The sequence below is a fragment of the Bombina bombina genome, chromosome 9 (genome assembly GCF_027579735.1).
Source record: "Bombina bombina isolate aBomBom1 chromosome 9, aBomBom1.pri, whole genome shotgun sequence".
Lineage (NCBI taxonomy): Eukaryota > Metazoa > Chordata > Amphibia > Anura > Bombinatoridae > Bombina > Bombina bombina.
In genome coordinates this window covers 41720486-41736164 of record NC_069507.1, presented here as the reverse complement: position 1 = coordinate 41736164, position 15679 = coordinate 41720486, and the positions used below count along the sequence as shown (strand labels likewise).

The following is a 15679-nucleotide window of genomic DNA, read 5'->3' as shown; positions in this document are numbered from 1 at the left end:
CTGTAGGCCACTTGGTATTTTAAAGTGAACTACTACTGATTGTGCTCAAGGGCAGGGCATTCCTCTCCTTTTGTATAACTCAATTACTGCACCTACAACTGTAATGTACCCCAATATTGTACTTGTTTGTTTGTGTATTTAATGCATCCCTGTAATGTTCCATTATTTCTTTATAGCGCTACGTAATCTGCTGCCGCTTTATAAATACCTGATAATAATAATAATTAGTAGAAACAAAGGAGTATATGAGCCAACCTGCAAAGTACATCTAAGACTATTAATAGTGATAGCTCTTCATTTTGTGGTCTGTTACCCCATCTAACTAAATTGGGACCACTGTTAGATAATAAGTAAGTATACAAAATCCACAGTAAATTTAGACCATCACATTATACAGGTGTGCAAAATGTGTAGATAGTGTGGTTAACTAGGGAGGAAGTATAAAAATGAGCCAACAAAACAAAAAATAAGCTAAGAAAGGGGTAGCAAGTAAGCTATCAATTAAGGGAATAAACATAGTCTATGTAATGGTGGGCTTAAAAACCAGTCTGTGGCATGGAATATTAGAAAGCCATATAATTGATGGGGTTGGTGTGAGAGTATGTAAAATTAAACTTTAGCTATTCACCCCAAAGAGTCTGACCCTTAGAATATAGGACGCTAAGAACTGCAGAATGCGTGTACATGTTGAATAATAATAATAATAATAAAATTAAAAAAAAAATACATTTATAGAACAGTCATTGTACACATCTTAATATAAGAAACAAGTAAACTGTAAATCTGTTATGTTCAACAGTCTCGGCCTCTGACAGTGAAGACAGAGTTTAGCATACAAAAGCATGAAATGGGTGCATACCTAATATATCTATCATTAACCAGGTAAAACGTATAGTGACTATCACTGAATGTAAAACAAGTAGAGAAACATATACTTAAAGCATTTCAATATCAAGGTAGTTCCTACTGTCAATAGCAATCACATTATGGAATTAGTTTTCACTTTCAGTATCAGCCTGCTATGTAGAGCCTGGTGCATCAATCCAAACAGGAGACCTCCCTTAGCCCACTCCGACTTTCTGGCTATCTGATAAGCCGAGGAATGCAAGCATCTTTTCCAGTGGGACTGACTGAATCCCAACTTGTATGTCAAATCCATTAGTCCCCTGGGCATATGGGTCCAGTAACAGAACCGATATGTACCATATTGCTACTCCAGAGCCATTTTTAACAATCTCTTCATCAACAGCTAGCCAGGCAAGTAACCGGTAGTTCATAGTTAAGTCGTTAGGGCCCTTCCCTCTCAGCCCAATCAAAGCAGGTAGATACGCTGAATTATTTTGTAGATCGCTACCTATATCTGGCAGACAGGGACAATGATGCACTGGATTTTCTGGAACCAGCTCCCCGGGGTCGGCCACAGCCCACAAGGTCGGATCCCACAGAGAAATTGATGCTTCCAAATGCACATGCATACTGTTGGGTAGTCCGATAATGGCTCAGTATGCCCTGTAGCTTGCCTTAGTCCATCTCTAGGTATCGCAGCTCCTGAGGACGGTTTTGTAGAGGCGATTTCTTTGATGTCTCCACATTGATTTGTCTGCATCAAACTGCCAATACTGTTGAGCATTGCATTTCAAAGTCAGCAAAAAGAACTTGTATCAATGGCAAGATATTTTGGATAGTAAATAATAACAAAACTAGTGTTGGCTAGCTTTAGTTGTTATAGGAAGTGGTAGGTGCTTCAATACGAGCTTGAAACCCAGGAATCTGGGGGTGGGGAGGGGGTGACGAGCTTGTAACCCAGGAATCTGGGGGGGAATGTGCGGCAGCCCAAACTCCACCATTCGCCAACAACTAGATCGACCGCTTAGGCCACACTGCTGTAAAGTTCTCTCGATGATTGTAAAGTTTAGTTGAAGAACATAGGTCAGGCACAGAGTTTAGGAATATGCCTCCTAAATCTTTCAATACCTCTGGAGTATAAAACTGCTGAGAAAATTATATTATATCCCTTAAAATACAAAATAAATTCAGGAGCTCTTCAAAAACACATCCTGCCACTGCAACTGTAGGCTCCGCCCCCCTGCTTTTGGTGGGTTTTTATTACCTTGAATCTAAACTTCTGCAGAGTGCCCCCTTATCTTATGGTCGTAATGTTAGTATAAAGTGCATTGCTTTGTAGTTGTTGTTATCTGCTGAAACTAATAAGCAACACATATGTAGCAGAGTTAGACTTCAGAAGTCTACAGTGTGCTTTTAAGGCTCAGAGAATAATTTTCTAAGCTAAATAAAAGGAAAAGGGGGGAAATATATATAATCAAAGTATATTGCAAAGTTTCATACAAAGAGAGAAGCGCTCTAACAGGAATAAACATCAGCTCAGTAGCTTGTTCTATGGCGAGTTGCCACCTAGGAGCAGCCTCTTTTAGCCCAATTGTGCTTTTCACAGAGGAGAACTTTCTTAAAGTATTTCAGTCTGATCCCACCGAGTAAGGTCAGTCCAGCCCCGAAATACCAGGCAATTCTCTGATCAAGGAACATGACAACCCCAGACGATCGTTTTGACCTTCAAGCCTCGTCAGTGAGGTGCAGCCACATTCCTCTAATCCCACTGGGCAAGGAGTCCACGTCTGGTTTCCCCCATCACCCTTAGGGAGACTTCCACAGAGTCATAATGCAAATGCAGAAGAAAAAAATGTGGCAGGCACACCAAATTGTGCAGATAATTATTTTATTAAAGCATCAGGCAACAGTACAGAGCAACATTTTGGGGCTACCTCCCCTTCTTCAGGCTCAATAAATGACATGACAACATCTTGTACCTATATACCATACAAAATCCCACCCACTTCTGATGTCATAACTAACAAAACACCTTTAGTACCATTAAGAAGCAATCAACCTCTTATATATCAAACCCAAAATTCCAACTTAAAACAACAAAAAATAAACAAAATGAACATAAACCATAACTCAAATAGGATACATAATATATATACTTAATACATTGTTGTTTTGAGGTTTCATATTCCTTTACCAATTTAAAACACGTTTTCAGGAACTTTTCTGTTGAAAGCACATTTTTTTGCTGTAGGCTTTAAGCAGCCAAATCTAACCATATTGTCAGAAAACAAAATTATTATGAAAGAAAATAGCCAATAAATTGAGACCCTAAGTTTGAGGAATTTTTTTTTTTCATAAGGTAGACCTTGTAACCATTTAATGTCAGTTTCTGGAAGAAAATCAGATTACTTAGTAAAAATGTTACACTGGCATTGACAACCATCTCATCGGGCAAAATGTAGTGGCAGAGATGCAATTATGCAGAAATTGCACTGCCCAGGACACCCTGGATGAATGATCATGATCTAAGGTATGGGTTTCTTCAAATTTGTGCTAGGGTTAAACATAGAAAAATGGTTGACTTTAGGGCTATAGTATATTCTATGGTTAGATCTAGGTTTAGATAGAGTTAGGCCTAGGGTTAGTTTTAAGATTGTTTATGGGGCTAGAGCATTCATTAGAGCTAGATTTAGGTTTATGGCAAGTGGTAAGGGTTAGAGCTAGGGTTAGGGCTAGGATAATGGCTGAGATAAGGGCTAGGTAAGAGTTAGTGCTAGGGTTAAATCTGGGGTTAGAACTATGGTTAAGGGTAGGCTAGGACTAGGTTTATGGGTTAGGCTAGAGTATGGGTAAAAGTTAGGGTATGGTTAGGGTAAGCGGTTAGGGGTAGGCTATGGGAAAGTCTTAGGGTAAGGGTAATTGTAAGGGCTAGTATATGGGTAAGGATTAGGGTATTGAGTTAGGGCCTAGGCTATGGCTAAGTCTTAGGGTATTGGTAAGGGTAATGGTTAAAGGTTAGGGCTAGGGTATGGGTTAGGCTTAGGGTGTGGGTTAGGGCTAGAGTATGGGTAAAGCATAGGGTATGGTTAGAGTTAAGGTAAGGGTTAGGGCTAGGCTATGGGTTAAGGTAATGGTTAGGGATAAGGTATGGGTAAGGTTAAGGTTTAGGGTATGGGTTAGGGGCTACAGTATGGATAAGCTTAGGGAATGAGTACGAGTAAAGGTGAGGGTTAGGGCTAGGCTATGGGTAAGTCTTAGGGTATGGGGTAAGGAAATGGTAAGGGTTAGGGCTAGGGTATGAGTTAGGGGAAGGGTATGGGTTAGGGCTAGAGTATGGGTAAAGCTAAGGGTATGGTTAGGTTAAAGGTAAGGGCTAGGGCTAGGCTATGGGTATGGCCTAGGGTACGGGTACGTGTAAAGATAAGGTTTAGGGCTAGGGTATGGTATGGCTTAGGGTATGGGTTAGGGCTAGGCTATGGGTAAGGCTTAAGGTACAGGTTAGGGCTAGGGTATGGTATGACTTAGGTTAAGGGTAAGGGTAAAGGTAAGCTTTAGGGCTAGGGTATGAGTAAGGGTAAAGGTAAGGGCTAGGGTACAGGTTAGGGCTAGGATATGGGTATGGCTTAGGTTATGGGTAAGGGTAAAGTAAGGTTTAGGGCTAGGGTATGGGTAAGGCTTAGGGTTATGGGTAAGTGTAAATGTAAGGATTAGGGCTAGAGTTAAGGTTTGAGCTAGGGTAAGGGTTAGTGTTATAGTTAGATGGACCATATTCTCCTTGTAATTACAAGAAATTTCTGTTGCCTTACTAAAGAATTAAACATCAACCAATTTTAAACATTTTTAAAACAAATTAACATCGAATTTGGAGTTAACCTTTGACTTACCTAAGTGAGGAGGACTACACGGATCATATATATCCTTATAATTGAATATACACTTTTCCTAATATACTTTTTTAGTTTGTGTTATTCACTTTTTATTATTTATTTGCTTACCCACCAAGTACATTTTTTGTACTTTTGTGTATCAATAAGTTTATAATCAACAAATGCAAAATAAGAAGATAATGCAATAATACTTATTCTGATTTTCAAACAAGCAAGGCAAATTTGAAAATGTTCTTTCTTTCCCAGTTCCCTGTACCCCATGATAGCTGTCAGCCAATTACTGACATATAGGAGATATGAAGTCTTGCACATGATCAGTAGGGGCTGTTGCCTTAGAAAGTGTACACACTTCTCCAAGAATGAACAGCTGTCCTTTTGCACTAGCGCTTTTACAGAATCTAAAAACTAAGCAAATAAAAAAAAAAATCCAAGTGTATGAGGTGTGATGAAACTGTGAAATGTGATAACTCTGATCCCATACAGTGCTCGAGACACCTGCACTCTTTAGAGCTTTATATGCTCTTTACCAAAGAATACCAAGAGATTAAGGTAAATTTGAGGTAAACCAGGAAGTGTTTTTTAAAATTGAGTGCTACTTCTGAATCATGAAAGTTTAATTTTAAATGTAATGTTTTGTTAAGGTTATTGGCAAGGGTTAGGGTGAGGGTAGAGTAAGCATTAGTGTAAAGGTTAGGGTGAGGGTTAGAGTAAGGGTTAGTGTAAAAGTTAGGGTAAGGGTTAGAGCTAGGGATAGGGTTAGAGTAAGGATTAGTGTAAAGGTTAGGGTGAGGGTTAGAGATAGGGATACGATTAGAGTAAGGGTTAGTGTAAAAGTTAGGGTGAGGGTTAGAGATAGGGATAGGGTTAGAGAAAGGGTTAGTGTAAAGGTTAGTGTGAGGGTTAGAGCTAGGGATAGGGTTAGAGTAAGGGTTAGTGTAAAGGTTAGGGTGAGGGTTAGATATAGGGATAGGGTTAGTGTAAAGGTTAGAGTGAGGGTTAGAGATAGGGATAGGGTTAGAGTAAGGGTTAGTGTAAAGGTTAGGGTGAGGGTTAGAGCTAGGGATAGGGTTAGAGCTAGGGATAGGGTTAGAGTAAGGGATAGTGTAAAGGTTTAGGGTGAGGGATAGGGTTAGAGAAAGGGTTAGTGTAAAGGTTAGGGTTGAGGGTAAGAGCTAGGGATAGGATTAGAGTAAGGATTAGTGTAAAGGTTAGGGTGAGGGTCAGAGATAGGGATAGGGTTAGAGTAAGGGTTAGTGTAAAAGTTAGAGTGAGGGTCAGAGATAGGGATAGGGTTAGAGTAAGGGTTAATGTAAATAATGTTAGGGTGAGGGTTAGAGCTAGGGATAGGATTAGAGTAAGGGTTAATGTAAAGGTTAGGGTGAGGGTTAGAGCTAGGGATAGGGTTAGAGTAAGGGTTAGTGTAAATGTTAGGGTGAGGGTCAGAGATAGGGATATGGTTAGAGTAAGGGTTAATGTAAAGGTTAGGGTGAGGGTTAGAGCTAGGGATAGGGCTAGAGTAAGGGTTAGTGTAAAGGTTAGGGTGAGGGTAAGAGCTAGGGATAGGGTTAGAGTAAGGGTTAGTGTAAAGGTTAGGGTGAGGGTCAGAGATAGGGATAGGGTTAGAGTAAGGGTTAGGGTATGGTTAGGGTGAGGGTTAGAGCTAGGGATAGGGTTAGAGCAAGGGTTAGTGTAAATGTTAGGGTGAGGGTCAGAGATAGGGATAGGGTTAGCGTAAGGGTTAATGTAAAGGATAGGGTGAGGGTTAGAGCTAGGGATAGGGTTAGAGTAAGGGTTAGTGTAAAGGTTAGGGTGAGGGTCAGAGATAGGTATAGGGTTAGAGTAAGGGTTAGTGTAAATAAAGGTTAGGATGAGGGTCAGAGATAGGGATAGGGTTAGAGTAAGGGTTAGTGTAAAAGTTAGGGTGAGGGTCAGACATAGGGATAGAGTTAGAGTAATGGTTAGTGTAAAGGTTTAGTGTGAGAGTTAGAGCTAGAGTTAGATTAAGGGTTAGGGTAAAAGTTAGGGTGCGGGTCAGAGATAGGGTTAGAGTAAGGGTTAGTGTAAAGGTGAGGGTTAGAGTAAGGGTTAGTGTAAAAGTTAGGGTGAGGGTCAGAGATAGGGTTAGAGTAAGGGTTAGTGTAAAGGATAGGGTGAGGGTTAGAGCTAGGGATAGAGTTAGAGAAAGGGTTAGTGTAAAGGTTAGGGTGAGGGTTAGAGCTAGGGATAGGGTTAGAGTAAGGGTTAGTGTAGAGGTTAGGGTGAGGGTTAGAGATAGGGATAGGGTTAGTGAAAGGGTTAGTGTAAAGGTTAGGGTGAGGGTTAGAGCTAGGGATAGGGTTAGAGTAAGGGTTAGTGTAAAGGTTAGGGTGAGGGCTAGATATAGGGATAGGGTTAGTGTAAAGGTTAGAGTGAGGGTTAGAGATAGGGATAGGGTTAGAGTAAGGGTTAGTGTAAAGGTTAGGGTGAGGGTTAGAGCTAGGGATAGGGTTAGAGCTAGGGATAGGGTTAGAGTAAGGGATAGTGTAAAGGTTAGGGTGAGGGTTAGAGCTAGGGATAGGGTTAGAGAAAGGGTTAGTGTAAAGGTTAGGGTGAGGGTAAGAGATAGGGATAGGGTTAGAGTAAGGGTTAGTGTAAAGGTTAGGGTGAGGGTCAGAGATAGGGATAGGGTTAGAGTAAGGGTTAGTGTAAAAGTTAGGGTGAGGGTCAGAGATAGGGATAGGGTTAGAGTAAGGGTTAATGTAAATAATGTTAGGGTGAGGGTTAGAGCTAGGGATAGGATTAGAGTAAGGGTTAATGTAAAGGTTAGGGTGAGGGTTAGAGATAGGTATAGGGTTAGAGTAAGGGTTAGTGTAAATAAAGGTTAGGATGAGGGTCAGAGATAGGGATAGGGTTAGAGTAAGGGTTAGTGTAAAAGTTAGGGTGAGGGTCAGGACATAGGGATAGAGTTAGAGTAATGGTTAGTGTAAAGGTTAGTGTGAGGAGTTAGAGCTAGAGTTAGATTAAGGGTTAGGGGTAAAAGTTAGGGTGCGGGTCAGAGATAGGGTTAGAGTAAGGGTTAGTGTAAAGGTGAGGGTTAGAGTAAGGGTTAGTGTAAAAGTTAGGGTGAGGGTCAGAGATAGGGTTAGAGTAAGGGTTAGTGTAAAGGATAGGGTGAGGGTTAGAGCTAGGGATAGGAGTTAGAGAAAGGGTTAGTGTAAAGGTTAGGGTGAGGGTTAGAGCTAGGGATAGGGTTAGTGAAAGGGTTAGTGTAAAGGTTAGGGTGAGGGTTAGAGCTAGGGATAGGGTTAGAGTAAGGGTTAGTGTAAAGGTTAGGGTGAGGGCTAGATATAGGGATAGGGTTAGTGTAAAGGTTAGAGTGAGGGTTAGAGATAGGGATAGGGTTAGAGTAAGGGTTAGTGTAAAGGTTTAGGGTGAGGGTTAGAGCTAGGGATAGGGTTAGAGCTAGGGATAGGGTTAGAGTAAGGGATAGTGTAAAGGTTAGGGTGAGGGTTAGAGCTAGGGATAGGGTTAGAGAAAGGGTTAGTGTAAAGGTTAGGGTGAGGGTAAGAGCTAGGGATAGGATTAGAGTAAGGATTAGTGTAAAGGTTAGGGTGAGGGTCAGAGATAGGGATAGGGTTAGAGTAAGGGTTAGTGTAAAAGTTAGGGTGAGGGTCAGAGGTAGGGATAGGGTTAGAGTAAGGGTTAATGTAAATAATGTTAGGGTGAGGGTTAGAGCTAGGGATAGGATTAGAGTAAGGGTTAATGTAAAGGTTAGGGTGAGGGTTAGAGCTAGGGATAGGGTTAGAGTAAGGTTAGTGTAAATGTTAGGGTGAGGGTCAGAGATAGGGATATGGTTAGAGTAAGGGTTAATGTAAAGGTTAGGGTGAGGGTTAGAGCTAGGGATAGGGCTAGAGTAAGGGTTAGTGTAAAGGTTAGGGTGAGGGTAAGAGCTAGGGATAGGGTTAGAGTAAGGGTTAGTGTAAAGGATAGGGTTAGAGTAAGGGTTAGTGTAAAGGTTAGGGTGAGGGTTAGAGCTAGGGATAGGGTTAGAGCAAGGGTTAGTGTAAATGTTAGGAGTGAGGGTCAGAGATAGGGATAGGGTTAGAGTAAGGGTTAATGTAAAGGATAGGGTGAGGGTTAGAGCTAGGGATAGGGTTAGAGTAAGGGTTAGTGTAAAGGTTAGGGTGAAGGGTCAGAGATAGGTATAGGGTTTAGAGTAAGGGTTAGTGTAAATAAAGGTTAGGATGAGGGTCAGAGATAGGGATAGGGTTAGAGTAAGGGTTAGTGTAAAAGTTAGGGTGAGGGTCAGACATAGGGATAGAGTTAGAGTAATGGTTAGTGTAAAGGTTAGTGTGAGAGTTAGAGCTAGAGTTAGATTAAGGGTTAGGGTAAAAGTTAGGGTGAGGGTCAGAGATAGGGATAGGGTTAGAGTAAGGGTTAGTGTAAAGGTGAGGGTTAGAGTAAGGGTTAGTGTAAAAGTTAGGGTGAGGGTCAGAGATAGGGTTAGAGTAAGGGTTAGTGTAAAGGATAGGGTGAGGGTTAGAGCTAGGGATAGAGTTAGAATAAGGGTTACTGTAAAAGTTAGGTGAGGGTCAGAAATAGGGATAGGGTTAGAGTAAAGGTTAGTGTAAAGGTTAGGGTGAGGGTTAGAGTAAGGATTAGTGTAAAGGTTAGGGTGAGGGTTAGAGCTAGGGATAGGGTTAGAATAAGGGTTAGGGTAAAGGTTAAGGTGAGGGTTAGAGCTAGGGATTAGGGTTAAAGTAAGGGTTTAGTGTAAAGGTTAGGGTGAGGGCTAGAGTAAGGTTTGGGTTAGGATTATGGCAAGGATATTAGTTAGTGCAAGGGTAAGGGTTAGGGCTAGGGCAATGATTAAGGCAACGGTTAGAATTAGGGCTAGGGTAAAGGTTAGGGCTAGAGTAAAGTTTATGGTAAGGTTAGGGCTAGATTTAAGGGTAGGGCAAGGTTAAGTGCTAAGGCTAGGGCTAGGGTAAATGCTACGTCTAGGGTTAAGGTTAGTGTTGGGGTTAGGGTAGGGCTGGGGGTAAGGGTAATGGTAAGGGTAAGGGATAGGCTTAGAATTAAGGTTAAGACTAGGGTAAGTGTTAGGGCTTGGGTTAGGGTGAGGCCTAGTGTTAGGGCTAGAGTAAGGTTTAAGGCTAGGGTTAGGTTTAAGGCTAGGCCTAGGGTTAGGGCTAGGCTAAGGTTAAAGGCTAGGGTTAGGGATAGGGTTAGTGTTAGGGCTAGGGTAAGGGTTAAGGGCTAGGCCTATGGTTAGATTTATGGCTATGGTAAAGGATAAAGCTAGGCCTAGGTTTAGAGCTAGGGTAAGGGTTAGTTATAGGGTTAGGGATAGGGTTAGGGTTCACTCTAGACCTAGGGTTAGGGTTAGGGCTATGGTAAGGGTTAAGTCTAGGTCTAGGTTTAGGGCTCATTCACAGGTGGCGCTGTTGTAACCTCATTGCAGACCTACAGAAATCATAGTTATGTTAATTTGCCAGCCAACAGATCACCACTGGAGTAAAATTTACAATGAGTGCCACTTACACTAAAGCAACGAGCAACATCTTTATGCTTATTCTTCTTTTTTTTCCAGGAAATCCTGTTTTGATTTATTGCCATGTGTTCAAATTAATTTATGATTAGCTGTAAATGTAATAAGATAGGGTAGGAATGAGGATATTAATAATAATGAATAACTGTCAGCATAATGTCACCTTGTAAAAATGTAAAACATTAATAAATCTTGTTTTATTGTCGTTATTGTAATTCTTTTGCATAACGATCACAGCTCTGATTCATTCTTGACATTTCTTTTTTTGCACTAGAGACACTGGACAGATTTTTTTCTATGGGGTCTTTTCAGATTCTTATCAGTTCCTGGGTTATTTTATTTATTCGATTAACCAAAACCTCACAAATTACTCCATGATTTAGAGAATCAGAACCCCTAAATGACACAGAAACTGGTGTAGTTGGGCAGGCTGGTGAGGCTGGGATGGCTCTCTAATGTATTCTGCTCACTGGATCAGTTACTAAAATGGTCTGCAACCTCCTTATTCTCTTCAGTTACTGCGTTATTATATGGAACCCTTGCTCTAAAGCTCACAGATTATTATTAAATGAACTCCATAAAATTATAAATTGGTCAATTATTGGTGAGACTGGAGAAGTTGGAGAAGCTGATAGGTAACTTCTCCACTGATTTCACAAAGGATCAGTAGTTGATAAAACACCGTACAGTATGTTCCTAAAAGTTTTAAAAAACTTTATTCATCAAATTATTCGGCAAATGTTATATTCTTACAATTAAAGGACCATTTAATGCAGTAGAATTGCATAATTAACAAGTGCACAATAAAATGACAATGATTTAACACCTACTCTGATTTTCAAATAAGCAGTAGATTTTTTTCTGACATCCTTATTTTTTCTCCCATTTTCCGGCCCCCTGTGTCATGTGACAGACATCAGCCAATCACAGACCAGTATACGTATACCCTGTGAGCTTGTGCACATGCTCAGTAGGATCTTGTTCCCCAGAAAGTGTGAATATAAAAAGAATGTGCAAAATTTGATAATGGAAGTAAACTGGAAAGTGTCTTAAAACTGCTGCTCTGTCTGAATCATAAAAGTTTATTTTGACTTGAGTGTCCCTTTAACAATTAATATCATGCACAATTAATTTACCTTCCTCTGCGCATAAGGTACCAGAATCATTGCCTCTCTGATATTATAAATAATATTATTGCTATTAGAATCATATCTGCAACACCACAAATTAAACATCAATAAGTATAGAAACTAGGGAATCTATGTATTATTGTGCGAATGGACATGATACGATGTAGCGTATCATGTCCGCTGCACATCTTGTGAACTGCTGGTGCAATGCCGCCCCCTGCAGATTCGAGGCCAATCGGCCGCTATCAGGGGATGTCAATCAACCTGATCGTATTTGATCGGGTTGACTTTTGTCCACCGCCTCAGAGCAGGCGGACAAGTTATGGAGCAGCGGTCTTTAGACAAGGGGCATCAAGCTCATACGGAGCTTGATAAATTGACCCCTAGGAGCGGATTTCTCATTAGACAATGTAGCAAGTACATAATGGTGCTGGTACTATGACATTATACAAGATGGCGGCACAATCTGTTTTCCATGTTGCCGCATGATAATTTAGTTTTCTGTTTATTTTTTAAATGCCGGCAGCATTTCCTATTTCTGTAGTTCATTACAATCACAATCCTAATGTAAAAAAACAAAACAAACCCTCTTCACTGGACAGGCCATGAACAGCTTCAAATACATCTTGGATGGGGAAAGGGGGAGTGAAAAGAGGGGAAAGGAAGTGGATTGAGAACAGATTGAAATCCGCTATAAGGTTCTGCTATTTGCTGCAGATCTTCTCCAACACCTGTTATAACAGATCAGTACCATGTAAAAGAGGGGGGGTACATTGTGAGTCACATAACGAAATCTGAGCTTTCCTTTCTATAATAAGGATACATGACAAAATAAATTCTATAGGTGTAGTTGGTGATATGTATAAACTCTCTTCATCAATTGTCTTCTCTAGTGATTTGTTTGTGTTTAAATCAAGCATAATATTTTTCCACAATTAGATACAATAATTCTCAAATCTGCTAATCCTCTCGGCAATATACACTATTACAGATCACAGAGAGGACTCTGTGAGTGCTGTAGGGGCAGCTGTCCTATACAATGGTAAATTACCAAGGCACCTTCTCTTAAAGGGATAGTCTAGCCAAAAATAAACTTTCATGATTTAGATAGAGCATGCAATTTTTCTTCGTTCTCTTGGTATCTATATTTCAAAAAGCAAGAATGTAAGCATAGGAGCCGGACCATTTTTTGTTCAGAACCTAGGTAGCGCTTTCTGATTGGTGTCTAAATGTAGCCACCAATCAGCAAGCGCTACCCAGGTGCTGAACTTAAAATGGGCTGGCTCCTAAGCTTACATTCATATAAAGATACCAAGAGAACAGAGGAAATTTGATTATAGGAGTAAATTAGAACGTTGCTTAAAATTGCATGCTCTATCTAAATCATGAAAGTTTATTTTTTTTGACTAGACTATTCCTTTAAAGGGACAGCATGCTCCAAAATTGTTATTGTTTAAAAAGAAAGATAAAGCCTTTTCTACCCATTCCTCAGCTTTGCACAACCAATATTGTTATATTAATATACTTTGTAAACTTTAAACATCTAAATTTCTGTCTGTTTCTAAGCCCCTTCAGGGAACCTTTAATACAGAGCATTTTTAATGCTTTTCACAGCAAGAAACTGGTCGTTCATGGGTGCCATATTAGATAACATTGTGCTCACACCTGTGGAGTTATTCATGAGCCAGCACTGATTGGCTACAATGTAAGTTTGTAAATAGAATTACGATAAGGAGGCAGTCTGAGAAGGCTTATATACAGGCAATTACAGAAGTAAAATGTATATTAATATAACAGTGTTGGTTATGCAAAACTGGGGAATTGGTCATAAAGGGTTTATCTATCCTTTAAACCCCTTAAGGACCGGGAATTTCAGACTAAAACTTCCCCCAAAGACAAGAGCATTTATAGCATTTTTACCATCACTCCATTTAAACAGAAATAGAGCCTTGTTTTTTTTTTATTTACCTATCAAAACTATATATTTTTTTCTAGTAGACAACCCAAAGTATTGATCTAGGCCCATTTTGGTATATTTCATGCCACCATTTCACCACCAAATGCGATTAAGTAAAAAAAAAAATCATTAATTTTGTCACAAACTTTAGGTTTCTCACTTAAATTGTTTACAAACAGCTTGTGCAATAATGGCACAAATTAATGTAAAATCTTTTATGGGATCACCTTTTTCCGAAATAGCAGACATATTTGACTTTGCCATTGCTCTTTACTAATTAGAAGGCTGCTAATTGCAGCTGCACACCACACTTTTATTATTCCCAGCAGTGAAGGGGTTATTTAGGTTATTTGTAAGGTTAATTTTAGCTTTAGTGTAGTGGTTAGCCTCCCACCTGACACTTCACATTCCCTGATCCCTCTCAAATAGCTCTCTTCCCTCCCCCATCCCTCCACTGGTCACCCCATCGTAAGTACTGGCAGACAGTGTGCCAGTATGCAGTTTTATACATTATATATATATATATATATATATATATATATTTATTTTTTAATATTTTCTTAAGTGTAGGATTAACCCCCTTACCTTCCCACCTCCCTGATCCCTCCCAAAAAGCTCTCTAACCCTCCCCACTCTAACTAGATCCGCCTTCTTAGGTACTGGCAGCTGTCTGTCAGCACCCAGTATTCCAAAATTTGGCAATTTTACTTAGTAAAAAAAACCACACACATTTTTTCTGCAGTGTAGCTGCCCCCTTTTCATTTACCCCCTCCCAGATCCTTAAGGGCATAACGACCAGCGTCATACAAGGTACGCCGCAGGTTGTTAAGGGATTAAAAAATAAACTGCTATATTACGAGTTTTGCGTTAGAGGCTGTGCGGTGCTAACAAGCAGTTTATGCTCACTGCTCACTTACAGACAGCGCTGGTATTATGTGTTTTTCCAAACCCGGCGTTAACCGCAAAAAAGTGATCGAAGAGCAAAATTTTGTTCCATATCTCACCTCAATACCAGCGATGCTTACGTTAGCAGTGAGCTGGCTGAACGTGCTTGTGCGCGATTTCCCCATAGGAATCAATGGGGGAGAGCCGGCTGAAAAAAAACCCTAACACCTGCAAAAAAGCAGCGTAAAGCTCCTAACGCAGCCCCATTGATTCCTATGGGGAAACAAAAGTTATGTCTACACCTAACACCCTAACATGAACCCCGAGTCTAAACACCCCTAATCTTATACTTATTAACCCTTAATCTGCCGCCCCCGACATCGCCGACACCTACATTATATTATTAACCACTAATCTGCTGCTCCGGACACCGCCGCCACCTACATTATACTTATGAACCCCCAATGTCGCCGCAACCTACCTACACTTATTAACCCCTAATCTGCCACCCCCAATGTCGCCGCCAATATATTAAAGTTATTAACCCCTAAACCTAAGTCTAACCCTAAACCCCCCAACTGAAATATAATTTAAATAAATATAAATAAAATAACTATCATTAACTAAATGATTCCTATTTAAAACTAAATACTTACCTATAAAATAAACCATAAGCTAGTTACAATATAACTAATAGTTACATTGTAGCTAGTTAAAAAAAATATATTGACTTTAGTGTCCATTTAAGATGTATTTATTTATCTCATCAACAGAAATATATCTATACTATATGTACTGATTATACTCACTGGCTTCCTACTAATTCTCATTGGGCATTAGTATGAAAAACCTATAAACCAATAAATTAGTAGGTAGTACATAACTGATACCAATATATTAGTTACATTTAAATAGATTTGAGTTCATGTTTCAAGGGACATGAAACCCACATCTTTTTTTTAATTCAAGATTCATATAGACCATGCAATTTTAAATACCTTTTCAATGTAGTTCTATTATTTAATTTCTGTTATTCCTTTTTGTATCTTTTGTTGAAAAGAATACCTAGGTAGGCTCAGAAGCTGCTGACTGGTGGTTGCAAATATGTGCCTCGATTTGCGTTCAGCTAGCTAGCTCCCAGTAGTGCATTGATGCTCTTTCAACAAAGGATACAAAATAATTAAGCAAATTAGATAATAGAAGTAAATTAGAAAGTTGTTTACATTTGTATGCTCTATCAGGAAATAAAATATTTGTGTTTCATGTCTCTTTAACCCCTTAACGGCCAGCGACTTACCCTGTACGATGCTGGTCATTATGCCCTTAAGGACCAGCGTTGTACTATTTCTGTATGTCCCATGAGTGTGGCAGTGCAGAAATAGACGGGCAGAGTTACCGATGCAGAAAGGGCCACTCTGTGTTCCTCTCTGCATCAGACAGCTGT

At 40.0% G+C, this 15679-nt stretch overlaps 1 protein-coding gene across 5 annotated transcripts in view; it reads right to left on the bottom strand.

The window, feature by feature from the left end:
- The window catches only part of LOC128639845 (sperm-specific protein Don juan-like), a 28219-nt gene extending 12540 nt beyond the window's left edge, over positions 1 to 15679 (bottom strand). For 3 of the 5 annotated variants that reach the window (XM_053692052.1, XM_053692051.1, XM_053692050.1), the window contains exon 1: positions 15533 to 15679. Coding sequence is in view for 2 of the 5 variants with exons in the window: in XM_053692051.1 (XP_053548026.1) it covers positions 15533 to 15668 (136 nt within the window). In the remaining 3 variants the exon portion in view is untranslated. Of the gene's footprint in view, positions 1 to 11979; positions 12007 to 15532 lie in introns of those variants that run through there. The other 2 variants (XM_053692057.1, XM_053692055.1) reach the window with 2 other exon arrangements.